This window comes from Hydra vulgaris, chromosome 08 (genome assembly GCF_038396675.1).
Source record: "Hydra vulgaris chromosome 08, alternate assembly HydraT2T_AEP".
Lineage (NCBI taxonomy): Eukaryota > Metazoa > Cnidaria > Hydrozoa > Anthoathecata > Hydridae > Hydra > Hydra vulgaris.
This window is the reverse complement of record NC_088927.1, coordinates 8676166-8693844: the sequence shown is the minus strand read 5'-3', so window position 1 is coordinate 8693844 and position 17679 is coordinate 8676166. Positions and strand designations below refer to the sequence as shown.

At 28.3% G+C, this 17679-nt stretch overlaps 2 protein-coding genes across 2 annotated transcripts; both read left to right on the top strand.

Moving 5' to 3' along the window:
- Positions 1–7781: 7781 nt before the first annotated feature.
- LOC136082979 (deoxyuridine 5'-triphosphate nucleotidohydrolase-like) lies at positions 7782–8237 on the top strand. The gene has a single exon (XM_065802393.1). It carries the CDS (start codon positions 7782–7784, stop codon positions 8235–8237), a length of 456 nt encoding a protein of 151 aa, XP_065658465.1.
- A 2868-nt stretch (positions 8238–11105) lies between these two features.
- On the top strand, positions 11106–11933 carry LOC136082978 (ATP-dependent DNA helicase PIF1-like). Its single transcript, XM_065802392.1, has one exon. It carries the CDS (start codon positions 11106–11108, stop codon positions 11931–11933), a length of 828 nt encoding a protein of 275 aa, XP_065658464.1.
- Positions 11934–17679: the final 5746 nt, after the last annotated feature.

Genomic DNA, 17679 nt, shown 5'->3' with positions numbered 1-17679 from the left:
TATAACCGTATGGTTTAGTGAACACTATAACCGTATGGTTTAGTGATGTATTGTCTAGAAAGTTATGTGTAAAAAACACTATAACCGTACGGTTTAGTGATGTAATGTCTAGAAAGTTATATGTCAAAACACTATAGTCATAGTGAGTGCACTAGACTTAGTGATGTCCGTCTAGAAAGTTATATGTTAACACTAAAGTTCTGGTGAATACACGAGACTTGGTGATGTCTGTCTAGAAAGTTATAAGTAAGCAGGCAAAAAATAAGCATGCAAAAATAAAAATAAGTAAGAAATAAATTAAGTTAGTAAGCAGGAAAATAAGTAAGCAAGTTAACCGCGGTTAAATAAAAAAAAGTAGGCCTACTCATAAGTAAGACAATAAGTAAGTAAGATGAATAAGTAAGGCTAAGTAAGACAGTGTCGGGGACACAAAATTTTTTACAAAAAAAAAAACAAGTCACTAAGCAAGAAAAATAAGTCAGTTAAAATGTCTGTCTTGGAAGTTATAAGTAAGCAGGCAAAAATTAAGCATGCAAAAAAAAAATTAAGTAAGAAATAAAAATAAGTTAGTAAGCAGGAAAATAAGTAAGCAAGTTAATACTCATAAGTAAGACAATACTACTCCTAAGTAAGACAATAAGTATGTAAGATGATTAGTAAGGTCAAGTAAGGCAGTGTCGGGGACACAAAACTTTTTTATAAAAACAAAACAAGTCAGTAAGCAGGAAAAATAAGCAAGTTAAAATGAAGAAAAAAATACTCGAAAAGTAAAGTAGGTCTACTAAGTAAGATATACAAGTAAGACAAATAAGGTGTAAAAGTAAGGTAGTGTTGGGAGGCACAAAATATTATTTTAAATAATTATTACAATTGTGTAAAAAAGTAAAGTTAATTAAACGTGTATATAGAAGAAAAAATACAGCGTAAAATTAAATATTTTTATAAATTTCGTATAAATATATTTTAACAAAATGTACACAATTTATGAAAAAAATGTCAAGAACAAGGTCAATAGCATCTAGGCGAGAAATTGATTTTAGAGTATTTCCTGCCAGTCCTCCACCAGTAAATTTATTAAATTTAGGAATGGGAATGAAAGATCTACAAGTAGTTGTAGATCAATTGGATTGTAAAAAAATTCTTTATTGCAAGCGAAAAACAAAGGCAACGTATAAAAGAAATAGACAAAACATCAAAAATGGACGTGCAGGACAGCCGATATATAAATGGGTCTTGACAAAAAAACATTAGATAAATGTTTACATAAATTTTATATTAACAAAATATTTTATCAACAAAACCAAATAATCCTCCATGAAGAACTTGAAGTAAGATAAAAAATAAAGTATTGAATATGTCAAAAAGACTTGATTTGAAATAGAAAAATAAAAAAGCAAGTATAAAAAGACAAAAGAAAGTTAAAGATTAAATTTAGTCGGAAAACGTGTTTTAAAAAAAAAAAAATGAAAAAATCGCGACAATATCATGGAAGGAGGAGATTTAAAAAACGAGGAAGAGTAAACACTCAAAAACACTATAAAAAACGCGGACAAGGCATTTTAGGAAGCGTACTTGGTAGTATACCATTGCTTGGACCACTGTTTAACACTATATTTTAAAAAAAAAATGTATAAACGCTGTCATCGAATTGGCACTATTCATTATCAGAAACAAAAATGTTCAACTTGTTTTTTAAACGCATTTTTTACTATTGTGCAAAATGACGTAAAAACATTTTCTCTGTTGGTAAAAGACATGAAACGCGATGTTAAAGGATACATCAGAAATATCAGAATGGATGTTTCGAATCGCGGAGAATATATTGTTTTATTTTCATATTTAAACGGTCATTTGGTCGAGATGATATGTGGTAATGTAAATGAAGGTGATTCGAGTTTAACTTCTTTTTTAGGCGGATTCGAACTTGAATATGTTGTAGCATTAAATATGTACATTGTAAAATATAATGATAGAGTTTTATATGAAGGAAAGAAATTGCCTTTATTATAAGAAAACAAAATTGTATTTTTTTAAAATTAAACAGTGTTTGAATTTTAATTTTTTTTTTAATCAATAACGCGACTTTTAAAATTCTTTAATAAATAACGCGACTTTTAAAAAAAATAACAAGTATTAATCATGGATTTCAAAACATGTTTGACCGAGTTTTACAATAATTTTTCCTCGCCTTCGCCTGTTTCGGATTTACAACAGTTAGATTCTTCATATAGCACGTTAAAATCTTTAAATAAAAATTTTAAATTGTTTTTCCGAGTAGACGCAAGCAATCAAATGAAAATAATCCGTTCATCTGATATGGCTATTATTACATTTATAATTCGGCAAAAAGAAAATAAATTTGAAATGCTATATAATGACTTTATTGAAGTGATAAAAGATACATTTCAAATATGGCTACTCGAAAGCGAATGAGAAAAACAAGCGCTAAAAATAAAAGACATTTTTTGAGACGAAAAATGAAGAAAACTCGGGGACACGGATTAGCCGATTACATAACTCCGAAAAACGTGTCAAACGCTTTGCAAGTCGGTTCTCTTTTGTATAGTTTAAAAAAAGCGTGGAAAGGAAAAAAACCAAACACGGTAAATTTAACAAAAGCTGTCGAACCTTATATGCAAGATTACTCTTTTGAAGTACGATAAAGAAAAAAATTATAACTTGTATTTTATTTTTTATTTAAATAAAATGTATATACAAAAATAAATGTTTTTTTATTTTTTGAAAACTTTGGTTTCTGTTGCGTTTAATAAAGACTTTTTTTTTGCCGTTGCAATAATCACAAGTTATGTTAATCTTTGGTAACTTAAACATCTTTTTCTCGTATGTAACATATAATATATCGTCCTTGATAACGCCAAGACATTTGTTAAATTCTTCCAAAATTGCTTTTTGATTTTCTTTTGCCAAAATACAATATAATTGACCGTAACCATCACACGTATTGCACAATTGTTCTTCGATAGTGTCGCGTAAAGGACATATAGCTTGTCTTTGCATTTTTTTTTATAACAAGTTGAGATCAAAAAGCCTTTTTAAATGTTCTTTTGTGATGACGTCATCCCAAGGTCTGTCTAAAAATCTGTCTATTGTTTGTAATCGAGAAAAATTATTCAAGTATATTTGTTTTTTTTCTTCGTTTTGCATTAAATAAATATTTTCTTCATTCATTATAGAAGGTATAGCTAATAAATCCTGCATTGAGATTTTGTTCCATTGTGTTTCATTATTTGTTCTAAGCAAATTGTGACTTTTTAAAATGTTGCGTACAGTATTATCAGACAATATTTGTGCTTCATATATATCACGATTAATTGTTTTGTCTTTGGATTTAGCCGACAGCGAGTCTCGTTCCAGTTTTTCTTGTTTTTTGAAATATAAAGGTAACAAGACGTCTTTTTCAAACAGTCGTTTGGCTGTTGCATCAAGATAAGGAAAGAATTCTTTTTTTACAAATTTAAAGAATGGAGCCATCTTTAGCAGAATTTGTTCAGAATTATGAAGCTCAGAAATTTCAAAAAAATGACGGTTTAACAAAGTGTCAAGTAAAGGTATGTAAAATGATGAACTATATCTGTAATCAGGTATGTTAAATAAAATTGTTAAAAAATATGCCGCGAAAGCGCCACACAAACTACTGTTATTCCATTGATAGCAATTTTTGTTGTAAGATAACATGACATTTTGTTGTCCAGTTTCTGCGCTAAATTTCAAGATGAAATGTGTAAACCAATAAAATTCTTTATTATGAAGTGTCCACTCGTACGGAAAATGTTTTGTGTTTTTTATATAAGAATTAATTTCAATTTCGTTATAATTTATATTCAAGGTATTAATTTTTAAATTTGTTTGAACTTCGTCTACAGATTCAAACAAATGTCTGTTATATCTTAGATGAAAAGGAATTTGACGAAGAACGCTTTCTGGACCTAAACTGTCAAAGCAAAAAAAATGACCGTCATCCAATTTTATCAGCGCTCGCCAGTGTTGACCATCTTCTTTACTTGTTTCATTGTTATAAATAATAAAAGAACCGTTTTTGTTCATGCGTTTAATAATGTCGATATGGGCTGTGGATCGACTTAATTCGTTAAAGCCATACACACCTTTAAAATAATTCTTATACGCAGGTTGAGAAAAATACGAAATTAAAGACTCATTTGAGCACATTATTCTTCAATACTAAAAAAACTTGAAATAAATATTGTTACAACAGCATGTAAAATATTAACAAATAAAGTTTTTTTATCCGTCGGTTCTTCTTTTATTATTCCGTCAATGCTTCTTTTAACAGTTTGTTTTCGCAAAATTGCCTCGAGTTTTTTAATTAGAGTTGAAGCGGCTGGCAGCACTTTTGTACTAAACGTATCTATAAAACCGTCTGTTTGATCACCTTCTGCTTCAAACTGGCTTTTATTAGGTTGTGATTCCATGACCAAAACTACAAGTTTTGAATGATAATATTTTGCTATACAGTCTTTTTGATCCATATAGTCTTTTTTTAATTTTTCAAAATGATTCTGATGGTCAAAGCAAAGCTGAGGCTCGTTTAAAAGGTGTTTAAAATTGCTATTATTGAAACATTTTTCAATTGAGCTAGAATCAAGATTTGCTCGTTTGGAGTTTAATATTTTTTGAAGCAATTCGTTAGAGTATTCATCTTTTGTATGTTCATCATCTGATATAGGAGAATGTGGAGAGGAGTTGCCAGATTTATTAAACTGGCTGTATCTTTTACTCACTTCGTCTAAAGCGCATACAACGCAGTTGTTGTGAATTCTTTTAATTATACTGTCTACTCTTTCCATTTTTTTAAATTAAAATTTAAACACATTTTACATTTTTATACTTGTAAAAGTAATTTTCAAAGAAACAGAGGTTATTTATGATTTACAACTCTTTTTTTTTTTAGATATGGTTTATGGATGTCGAATATATTGAAAATACAGAACGACATATATGGGGGAAAAGATGTCTAAGAGAGTTGTGTTTGCGAATGTTTAATGGAAACAAAATTTATCACGTTCAAATTTGGCCATGTGTACCTTTTGATAAATTAAGTTTCAAGGAACAAAGTACTTTTAACTTTTGCAATCGTAATATTCACGGATTAACTTATCAACCTGATAATTCCTTTTCTGGCGAACATATCTTTTGTTGTAATACTGACGAATATTTGACTCTTATTTTTAAAAATTATGCAAACAATTTAATATTGTTTAAAGGAGGAGACATGGAAAAAAGTATTCTAAAATCTTTAAATCTCAATTTATATTTCTTTGACTTGAATTATTTAAAATTTCCAAAAGTGCAAAATATGCGTTATTGGTATGGAGAACAAAAATGTGAATATCATTATACTCATTTGACATTTCAAATTTGTCGTTTACATCACTGTTCAAAATATGAAACCAAAATGTTGTTATTATACATGCAAGATTTACTTTATTTTAATATAGATGAAAATTCATCAAACAATTTTCGAGAATTTTTAAACTTTTTAAAGGATAACAACTGTAAAAATAAGAATACGTGTACATGTTTTGAAAATGTATTTTTTTTTAATGAAAATTTTTCCAAATATAATATAATTAAAAAATAACAAATGTTTCTTTTTATGAGTGAAAGACAATTTTCAACTCTTCCTTGTTTGCAATATTTCTTTCTTTATGCTTCAAGTAATCGTAAAGTTTGTCGTCTTTCTTGTAAAGAATAGCAGATATTGTAAAATTTCTTTTGAAAAAATAAAACCAGTTTGCTTGCGGAAACAATTCAATTGGCGAATTGTGGTAAAAATTACATTGATTAATAGCTTTGTAAATTAAAACTTTATCTTGCACTATTTTGTATTTTTAAGTTTTTGAAAAATAATCATAAATGCGAATAGGCGTGTATATAGTATAATAACCATTGTGAAAGAGTTTGTCATTAAAACTAAAACGGGTATAATTGGCTTGAAGAGTAAACTTTGAAGGTATGTACTTTTTTCGCAATTCTTCATAATCGCGGTAATGGTTATTCAAATAATCGCCATGATTATTAATCAAATAAGGAAACAAAAAGTAATATTTGAGAGAAAGTTTTAATTTGTTTTTCCACGTGTTAAACGAAGCTCGATTAAAGTATTTAAAATTTGCAATAAATTCATCCAGCTTATCTTTGTACAATTTATATATCGGGTGTGTTGATTCCTTTTTGATAATTTCTAAAAAAGTTTCATTTATTAGAGCGCAAACTTGATACATTTCCCAGTCCAATTAAGCGTTTGTTCTTCAAATGACATGCATTCTCTAAAAGATTTTGCAAACAAGTCTATATTGTTATTATAATCTTTCATTATAAAAACATGATAAAGAACCGAATATTGTTCTTCGGGTAAATTTAATTGAAGATTCCATTTTGTTAAATATTCTTTTATAATATTAAGCCAATCTTTATACGTGTGATCCAAATGATGAAATTCTTGAAGTATAGGATGTAGTTCATTATTTGGATAAAACAGTTGTAAGGCTTTCTCTACAGATTGATCGACTTGCTTGCTCGTCATTCTTTTAAAACTGACTGTAATTTAACATTTTCAAAGTATTTATACCCATTGAAATTACCTTTTAAGAGAATAAAAAAAACAATGTTTCTGGTAATAAACTGGTTTTTTTCAAGTTTTTATTAACAATACATTTAAATATCTCAAAAAAAAAAAAATTAAATAATATTTAAAATTAAGCTTCTTCTTCTTCAGTTTCTTTTTTCAATTTTTTATTGCCAGTTTCTTGAATGGCATTTTCTTTCGCAGCTCTTTTTAAATTTTGATTAAAATTACGATAACCTTTTTCTTTCAAAATGACGTTCATCATGGGAGGTTCAATTGCGGCCAATCTTTCGTATTCTGAATAATGAAACATTTCGTCGTCTTTTGCAAGTCGAATTGCAAAATTGGCAAACTTAACTTCTTTATAAATTTTCGTAACGTTGAACGCGTACACATAAGCTTTATTTTGAATAATTTCCAAATCGCTCATTAAATTTTCCAAAAATTTCTTTGTCACTTTACTTTGCGCATGATGTATAAACGCTTGATAGTTGTTTTCGCCGCCTTTTTTATTTAAAAAACTTTTGTCGTCTTTACTCGTTTTTATTTCTGCTCTATACAGAAAATGAATTTTTTCTCTGTTTTTGCATTGCTGCCTGTATTTTTCAGGAAGCAATATCCATTCTTCGTCGTTATGATTAGAATAAACCACTTCGTTTTTTGTAAAATCGAATTGAGCGACAGGTTTTACCGGGCATTTTGAATATTGCCAAGCAATGACATCTTTCTCTCGTTGAATGTCACATAGCCACAATGTATTTGCAGCCAAATCACCAAATTTCAAATAACTTTTGTCGTTGCAAAATGTAATTTCAAAATCAACGCTAGCCATTTTTTTTTTGTCGAATGAAAAAAAATTTTAAACAACTTCCTTTTATACGTTTTTTTTTTCATTGTTTTTCTTTTTTTTTTTTTAAACAAATAAAATTCAAGATTAAAAAACAAGAATAAAACAAGTTTTTTTCGAACAATAAGCAACGTACGATTGTTGAACTTTGAACTCGATGACGTTTTTTTTGTGCACTTTTCGCTTTAAAAAAGAGTATAAAAGGAACTGTTTAGTTTAAAAAAAAACAGAGTGCAAGTTAGCTTGAAAGGTATGTATGCGCTAAAAGTTTAAATGTTTTTTTAAATGTAATTCTTTAGATACATTGTTTTTTAAATGTTTTTTTAGATGTCAGTTTTGATTGAAGATTTGGAAAACCATTCTTTTTATGCTACTTCGGGTAGCGCCGGTCTTGATTTGAGAAGTACGCAAGAAGTTATTCTTGAACCATTTGAAAAAAAACTTGTTTCGACTAGAGTTTCTATATTTAAAATGGATAACCATATTCAAGGTTTTATAACTGCAAAATCAGGTCTTGCTTTAAAATATGGATTAGTGGTATTCAACTCGCCTGCCATCATTGATTCTGATTATACTCGAGAGATAAAAGTCATGCTTTTTAATAACAGTAAAGAACCTTATAAAGTCGAAAAAAAAAGTTTTATTGCTCAAATCACATTTGTACCATTTGTTCGAGCTCAAAAGGTTGAAGTTGAATTTGAAGGTTGTCAATCTTTGTTTCATGTAGCATCAGCCGTTATTGAAAATAAAAGAGTTGGAGGATTTGGATCGACTGGACAATAAATATCATATAAAACTTTTTTGATTTTTAGAACACAAAATTTTCAAGCATTGCTTATTTTTTTTATTCGTTAACTTTTTTTTTTTGAAATTGACAGTTGTTTTTAATTTTGAAATAAAAAATTTTTAAAAAAAAAAGTCGGCAGGTATAAAAAAAAGTAACTGAATGTCAAAACTTTGTGACAATTTAAAGGAATCGACTTGTAATATGCAAATTTCTGACGAAATAAACGAATGTTTGTTACAATTTTATAAAGAATAAATTTTTTTCAGGATATAAAAAAATGAAATGCAACAGTAGAAACAACTCTGGCAAAGAATGTAGTTTTAATAAAAACGTGGAATGGGCAAAACATAAATGTGAACGTTTGTATATATGGAACCGCGTTTTCGATGAAAATCCAAAACATTATGAACATTTCAAAACAATTAGAAAAATTTTAAAATATGACAAAGACGACTGGGAAACAAAATGGAGCTCTGGTACAATAACAAAAATTTTAATGGAGTTAAAACACGATATTGAGAGCATTGATAAAAATTTATTAAGTTTATTGTACATGGATTGCATTTTCAAAATAATTAAAAAAAGTCACAAAGCCATTTTGGAACTGGAAATTTTAATAAATGAAGAAAATAAATTTATTAAAGAGAGGGATGTTGCCATTTCAAAATATTTAGAACTATGTTTTCAATACGACTTTAAAGGACAAATCTTGCAAGATTTTAATTATGTAACACGCAAAGAAAAACTTTTAGTTCATAAAAAAATAATAAAATCTGTATTTGGATCAATTATAAAACTTTTTTTCTAATTGTTTTTAGAATGTCACAATATAATTTAGTATACAAATCTAAATCTTGGAGAAATCTTGCTTGGTTAAACTTTGAACTATATGAATCGTTTGTCCGTTTGTTCGAGTGTAAAGGCAATGGTGAAGAAGAAAGCGATAATAGAGAATTATATGTCCGTGTAAAAGGTCATATTCAATCTGAAGTGCAAAAGCACTTTGACCACGACGGAATATCTTTAATAAATATTATTTTAACAAGTCTAAACGATGTTATTGTGGAATATAATCAAAGTATTAAATTAAATCAAGATTTACTCCAAAACTATTCTTTGTATGCTTACGAAAAAATGTTTGCTTTTTTAAAGAATAATATTCCAGAAGAGAAAATTGACGAGTTTAAAAACTCGTGTCGAGAATATCGCAAAATGATTGAAGAAAATAGTAAACTCGAGTTTGAAAAATTTGTTAGAAATGATTTGTATTTAATGTATTGTAAAATTATGAACGATATTATTAATCTTTAATATATGTATCTATAAAAAAAATTTTTTTTTAGTCAAGTAAAAATAAAAGTTATCAATTGTTCTCTAAACACAAAAGAAAGAATATGTTTTGAAAACGAAAAAGGATTTCAAGATTGTGAAAAGTTAATAGAAAATGGCTATACTAATAATTATTTTTCCATCAAAGTGCAATTTTAATAATACACCTGTCGGTCGCCAATTCATAAAAGATATTGATATGACATGATTGGTTTGTTTGTTTATGTCTTTGTCAGTGTCGAAAAATGATCGCTTTGAAACAGTTGGACAGTTTTGTTGAAATGATTTGGAAATTTAATAAAGTTTGTTCTTTAAAATTTATTCAACCGGCGGCTTTGAAATGTTTACAAGAAAATTATAGCACGGACATTTATCAAGTTTCTATTTCAAATTTTGACGACTGGGTTAAATTATTTACTCTCGAAATGAAATGTTTAAATTTGACAAATGTTGAAATTTTGATATTATTACAACACTTTAAAAACTGTTGTCCGTTTTATTATTGTCAAAGTTTTGATGCTTTTTATTTTTATTATAACAATTATAAAAATAAAGAAAAATGGTTGACTGAAATAAATGAAATAATAAAAGATGTTGAAAATATTGAATGGTATGATGATTAAATTTTTTGATTATTTTATTTAGTTATAAAAATAATGTGTCTTCTCCATATCATGTCGGAAGAAAAATTGAACGATTTTTTGCGACTCTTATACGAACAAAATTGTTTTTGTCCAGCTACATTAAACGAAATTCGAGTTTCCATGCTGTTGTGTGAAGACAATGAAGACACGTGGCAAAGTTTTTTCATGCACGTTGTTGATTTTAACGAATATCCGCAAAATTTAAGAAGGATTGTTTTTCAAACAATAAAAGAAAATTTTGGCAATTATTTTAATGAAAACTTTGACAATTTTTATACGTTTTATAATTCGGAAATGTTTGAAAAATGTAATTTTTTAACCAAGATGAACGATAATATCGCCAATTGGAACAAACAACTAAGTTCATTTGTATATTGTTATTTAGCTTATAATTATTTAAATAATTTTTAATTTTTTTTAGATAATTAACAAACAAATAATTATTGAAAATGTAATCAATTGTCAAACAAAGGAAGAATTTGAAACTTATACAAAAAGTCTAAATCCAGAAGAAATAATATTTTTGACTGCTTATTTGTCTTCTTTAAATAATAAAAGTTTTTTTTGCAACGATAAAATCATGTATTTTTTATGGTTTGTAAAATTTTTATTTTTGATTACATTTTCAGAATAAATTATTTTTAGTCAACTAAAAAAAAATGAAACTATCAAGTGAACAAAAATTAGCTTTTAAATGGCTAGATGACGGAGAAAATTTTTTCATAACAGGCGGAGCCGGCTGTGGAAAAAGTTATTTAATAGACGCGATTGCCAAAAGTGAGCAAATTTATAAACAAATGACAGTCACAGCAAGTACAGGCATAGCCGCCTGTTTATTAAACGGGAGTACCGTTCATTCTTTTGCTGGAATTGAAACTGGCACCAAAAGTGATGACTATTATATTCGGTACATGCATCCAGAAGTATACAAAAATATGGTTACAAACAGATGTCCTTATTATTGACGAAATATCAATGATAAACGCTGAAACTTTTGATTTATTGCACCGATTAGGTTGTAAAATTAGAAAATGCAAAGACGAGTTATTTGGAGGGATCCAAGTCATTGTGTGCGGTGATTTTTATCAATTAAAACCCATTGTCGGAAATTATGCTTTTCAGTCTTCCATTTGGAAACAGTATATTGTAAAAGTGCTCAATTTAACAACGTGTTTTAGACAGAAAGACGACTTGCAATTTTTCAATGTGCTCAACGAGTTACGTTTAGGTCAAGTGTCTGCCGACTCGATAGAATATTTGACAAAAAGGCATTTTATTGACGAGGATTCAATCAACGACGAATATACGCGTTTGTTTTTTAGAAATTTATCTGTTCAATTTTATAATCATAAGAAAATGAAAGATATTAAATATAAAGAATTTACTTTTTATTCCAAAGATGTCATAAGAGATCCAAAAGCGACGGCGTTATTTCGAATTCCTCAAGTTCTCACAGTTAAAGTCAATGCGATTGTTATGCTGATTAAAAATATAAATGTCGAAGAAGGTTTGTGTAATGGTGCAATTGGAAAAGTCATTCAAATTGAAAATGACGAAGTTTGGATATTGATGAACAATCGTGAAATTAAAATTGAAGCGGTGAATGAAGATATTTTAGACAATGTCCATTCGACCATTGCTTCTCGTGTTGGAATTCCGCTGCAATTAGCCTTTTCGTTAACCGTACACAAAGCGCAAGGAAGCACCATGAAAAAATAGTTTTGGATTTTAATGAAAACGCATTTAACCCTACTCTTTATTACGTTTCGTTATCGAGAGTTTGCAATATAAACGATGTTTATATTTTGCATAAAAATAAAGATCAACTTGAAAAAAATTTTAAAAATATAAAGATTAATCAACTTGTTAACGATTATTATCAACAATTTGTAAAATAATTTTTTTTTTTTTAGATATAAACAATGAATTTCAAAGAAACTAAAAATGAAGAAACCTTAAAAAATGGAAACATTTATAGCGAATACTTTTATTACATCATGGACAACTATAAAAACGAAGATGTCATTGAAGAAAAAGAATTGAATTATCAACTTCAATCACCTGATGACATTGTTTTTCATATCAACGAAAAAACCCAACACGGTTTTGAAATTGAACTTGACAAATGCAAATCTTTATTAGAAGTATTTCAAAATTTTCTTATCGCTTTTAATATTGTGACATTATGTGCCAAAACTATCGATAACGGTTGGTCCAAAATAATAAAAAGGTGTTACAATTCTCCTATTTCATTAAGCCGTTAAGAGGACTTGTAAATTTACAGTATATTAAAGATAACAATATCCGTTCTGTATTTAATATTTTAGAGAATGACAGTCAATGGCGCATCATCAGATTATGCAATTTTAAAGTCAAAAGTCTAAGTCGATTGACCGAAACTTCAATGTCAAACTTAAGGAATTTTAATTTATCTGGAAAAAGAAAAATAAATGAAGAAGACAATGATGAAAAGAAGTTTTGCAAATATCGAAAAAACAAAATTGCAGATGTATGCCATAAATATTATAAAAAAGATAAAGACAAAATTGCAAAAAAACAGCCTGAATATTATGAAAAAAATAAAGACAAAATTGCAAACAAACGGCTTGAATATTATGAAAAAAATAAAGACAAAATTGCAAAAAAACAGCTTGAATATTATGAAAAAAATAAAGACAAAATTGCAAAAAAACAGCTTGAATATAATGAAAAAAATAAAGATAAAATTGCAAAAGCTAGACTTGAATATTATGAAAAAAATAAAAACAAAATTTCAGAAAAACGTCTTGAACACTATGAAAAAATAAAAGTCCATATTTCAGAAAAATATCATGAAAAAAATAAAGACAAAACATTGGACGAATGGGAAGGAGAATGGAATCGTCCACATGACGGCAATGTTCGTCGTCCGACAACGTGGACAGTTTTAAATTATAATCAGAAAAAAAAAATGTTTTTAGATTACAGCGGTTTATTTGATTCGGGTCTTTGTTTTTATGCTGCTTTAATGATCGGTTTGTTAATTCGAAAATGGAAAACCAACACCTTAAAAAAATGGAATCTTAAATTATTGGAAAACAACTTGTCGGATTTTAGTTCTGAAGACGAAATATATCAAATTTTATTTGAAAACACCGAAGATGGTCACTTGTATACGACCTTGCAATCTTTAAAAAATAAATGTTACAATATGACATATGAACATCTTTTAGAATTTTGCGAAATATTTTACGAACCTCCTTTTGACAAATTAAATTTTAAAATATTTAGTTTGAGAAAACAAACAAAAAGAGTTCGGCTTTTACATCCTCGATTAAAATCGCAATACAAAAAAAAATTGGAATTATTACTTGAAATTATTTACGAAAGTGCAAATATAACAAGAGAAGACCAAAATCCCTACAAAGACTTTCTTTCAGAAATAGAACGTCAAAAAGCAAACGAAAGAAAAAATGCTGACAACACCATTAAAATTTGCATAGTTCAAAAACAAGATAACTTTCACGCACTAAGTATGCTTAACGAAAATTATACCGTTTTCCATGAAAAAGGAATTTATCACTGTGAGAAGTGCGGACAAAAATTTACAGCAAAAAATTCGCATAAAAAATTTGCCAAGGTTTTTACGTTTCTGACAAGTTTATTTATAATGACAAAAGGACTTATTACGAGCCACAAGATCAATTTATTAGAGAAAGTCGAAACTGTTTTCCGTTTTTCATTACTTATGATTGTGAAACGGCTATTTTACAAAGTAATAACATTGCTTCAGATACAATAACGCCGTTATCAGAATTAAGTTATTATTGCCACAGCGTTGTTATTCAGTGTGTAAATGAAAGTTTAGCAAGAGAATGTTTTGGCTTGGATATTTTTGGAAATATTATCACACAGTGGGTGTTTTATTACGAAAACACAATAGACAGTCTTCAAAAAAATCCTTCAAACGAATTGCCTCTTTGTTTTGAAAATGCCATCTCGATTTTACAAAAGACTCATAGAGACAATTTGTGGGAAAAATTAAATAACACAAGAGATACTTGTGAAAATATAGAACAGTTAAAATTAGAGTTGCGAGTCTTTGATATTATTATTTTAGCAGATACTTTGGTGAGATTTTCATATCAAATTTTGAAACCTCGCTTTGAATTTTTAAATATTTCAAAGGAAGATAGAAATTTAATATGGGAAAAAGAAAATCAGTTGTGCAGTATCTGTCGACTCCCGATAGATAAAATATCATATATAGATATATATAACAAACCGCTGACTCTTCAAGAATTTGAAATGCAAAACCATAACAATATTAAAATTTTTTCTGATCACCGTATTCGAGTTGTCAATTTTATATTTAAAAAAATATCCAAGTTAGAATTGTTTATGACTACTAAAAAAGTTCAAAATTACTTGATATCGAACAAAGCTGAAAAAATTAAAACTGATCTCTATCAAATATCTTTATGTTTTTATATATGTTGCAAATGGTGGACTTGCTTTCGTTCTTACAGAGTAAAAAACGGATTATTAAGTCAGTCGGTCCGAATAACAGCTTATGATATTATATCTCATCTTAAACTTTTATGTACGCTCATAATGGATGAAGAAAAAATAAAAATATGGTTTGAAGGTGACGAAGTTGATATTATTCATAATCAACCTTATTTTTTAAACAATCTCTTTCAAAAATGTGTGTCTGAATTTTCTGTCCCATCGATATATTTACAGAATAACGAAATTGATCCTGTCACATTTTTATATTTTATTTCAAAACTAAATTTTTCATATTCACAATTGTGGTTTCAATGCATGGTCGATATATATCGATATAAAAGAGTCGCGAGAAAAACTATTTGCTCGTTGTAATTTGTTACTTTCTACTTTTGAAGACTACGCCGTTATTGATCACGATCATTTTACTGGTGAAATTTACGGACTCGCGCATGATTTTTGTAACAAGAACTTGGGCAGAACTGATAATTATTTAGCTTGTCCCATTTTTGCCCATAACGCTTCCTTTGATAACCGGATAATGATTATGGAAGGGTTAAAAAAAATACTCGACATTCCTTTATATAATCATTGCGCTGATTCTGAAACAGAATCTTTCGACGCATTATTAAAATATAGCAACATGGAAAACGTATTTGTTATTGCAAAAAACAAAAGCAAACTGAATATGATATGTATAGGAAAACATATAAAATTTGTCGATACGTTAAGATTGCTCAATTGTTCGTTAGATCAAGCTAGTAGTATGATTTCCAAAAAAGCTCAGCGTGAAATTATAAATACAATGACACGTTATTTAGAACCGTTTTATCCACAAACTCAAAATTTAATTTTCGATGATGAATTTACAAATTGCTTTATAAAAAAAACTCCGTTTCCCTATTCACAAATTAATGACGAACTGTTAAACATTGAATACAAAAGTGTGCCTCCAATAGAACTTTTCGCCCAAAACGATCTAATGAAATCTAAAAATTTGGAAGAGGAAATAAAAAAAATTAAAGATTCGTACACGACAGTTTCAAAATTATGGAGTTTTTTAGAAATAAAAAATTTAAAATCGTTATTGCAAATATATACAGTTTTGGATACTGTCGCGCTTGCTTCTGTTATAATTGATTTTAATGAAAGAACTTTTAAAAATACCGATTTTCGTATATTGCCTCATCTAAGCATGTTTAGTTTTACAAGTAAATTAAACTCTACAAAGAGTTTAATTCAAATACAATACCCTCCAACAGCTCAACATCAACAAATGATTGAAAATAGTGTTCGAGGAGGAATGTCTAACAACGGAGCACAACGATACGCTTTAGACACTGATTATTTTGATTCGAAAATAAAAGAATTGAATTTAAATAATAACATAAGAGGTTGTTTATTATTTATGGACGAAAACGGACAATATGGAGGAGCTCAATTAAAATCTTTACCTTTTCAGATGAAGTATTCGCTCGATTATGAGTGTCGTACACTAGGCAATGTAATAAAAAAATATTATCGTAAAAACCCGAACGGTTTTTCTACTGGCGCATTGGTACATTGCAAAATTGCGATGGACCCTGCATATCAAGAAAAAGTAGGAGGTTTTTCTCCCATGGTTGAAAAAGATTGTATTCCGTTGGAAAATTATTCTCCGACAGAAATAATGGCAAAACGTTACTTGAAAGCAAACGGGTGTTACGGCATCGAAAAAGACAAAACTTTTAAATTATTAATGAAATTAGGTCCGCACGAAACATGCGAATTTTTAGACTACTTAATATGGTTAACAAAACCTTGCGGTTGCAAAATTTTAGAAAATTTATAAAGTTTTATCTCTATGGAGATATCCTATTGCTCGATCATGGTAAGGCAAAATATAGAACAAAGAAAAGAAGCTGTTAAAAATAATGATAAAGTCAAAGACGCCATTTCAAAATTAATGACAAATGGCCACTATGGTACTTTGTCAAAACAAATAATAACCAAATTAAATGTGGATTTTTTAGTTCACGAAGAAAAAGTTTTACAAGATTTAATAAATAATATACATGAAATTAGAAAAGTTTTATTAGTTAAAGGATTTTCAGATCAAGCTATTAAAAGTTTGCTGCCTCTTCATATTCAAAATTTATTATATAATGAAGAAAATTTTAACAATATAGAATCAAATCGTTATAAACTGGATATTTTTAAAAAAAAAATTATAATTGACCGATACGAAACTGAAGATTTTACTTATGACAATTATTTTAGAGATTTGTTAATCATTTCAAGCACAAATTACAACACCAAAAGCATCTTGATGTTAAATAACAACGGAGAAATGGGAGATTTATTCGATCTATTAAAATCTGACGATGATTCGATAAAATCATCTCTAATTATAAAATCGTCAGATAAATGCAACATGAAAAACAAATCATTAAGAATTGTCGCTTCACAAATTTTATCTTTTGCCAAACTCAATGTCGGTCGTTTTAGCTGGGATCTTGGAGAAGCTTTGCGGAAACACGGAGCAGAAAAACATTTAGTTATAACAGATACAGACTCTGGCTGCTTTTTTATTACTCAAAAAAAAGACGAAGAAGAAAAAACTTTTTTTCGACACAAAGTCGAAGAATGGTTAAACAACTCGAAAATTGGACAAAAATGGATGGACTATTCAAATTATCCAAAAGACCACCCCTATTATTCGATAGAATATGCAAAAGAAAGCGATCATTTTCAAAACGAAATTCCGCCACCACAGTTTATAGTTCAAACATTCGCTTTAGGGCCAAAATGCTACAGTGTTCATTCTGTTAACGAAAATATGGAAAATAAGCATAAAAACCGTGCAAAAGGAGTGCCAAATTATAAATTAGTGCCATCTAATTATATAAACGCGTACAATACATATCGAGTAGAAAAATATTTTAAAAATTTACCAGATCAACTTGATAACGAAATTCAACCTATTCAACAAAATAGA

Excerpts from the sequence above, each read along its gene's own strand:
- LOC136082979 (XM_065802393.1), top strand. The coding sequence starts at position 7,782 with ATGTCAGTTTTGATTGAAGATTTGGAAAACCATTCTTTTTATGCTACT.
- LOC136082978 (XM_065802392.1), top strand. The coding sequence starts at position 11,106 with ATGACTATTATATTCGGTACATGCATCCAGAAGTATACAAAAATATGG.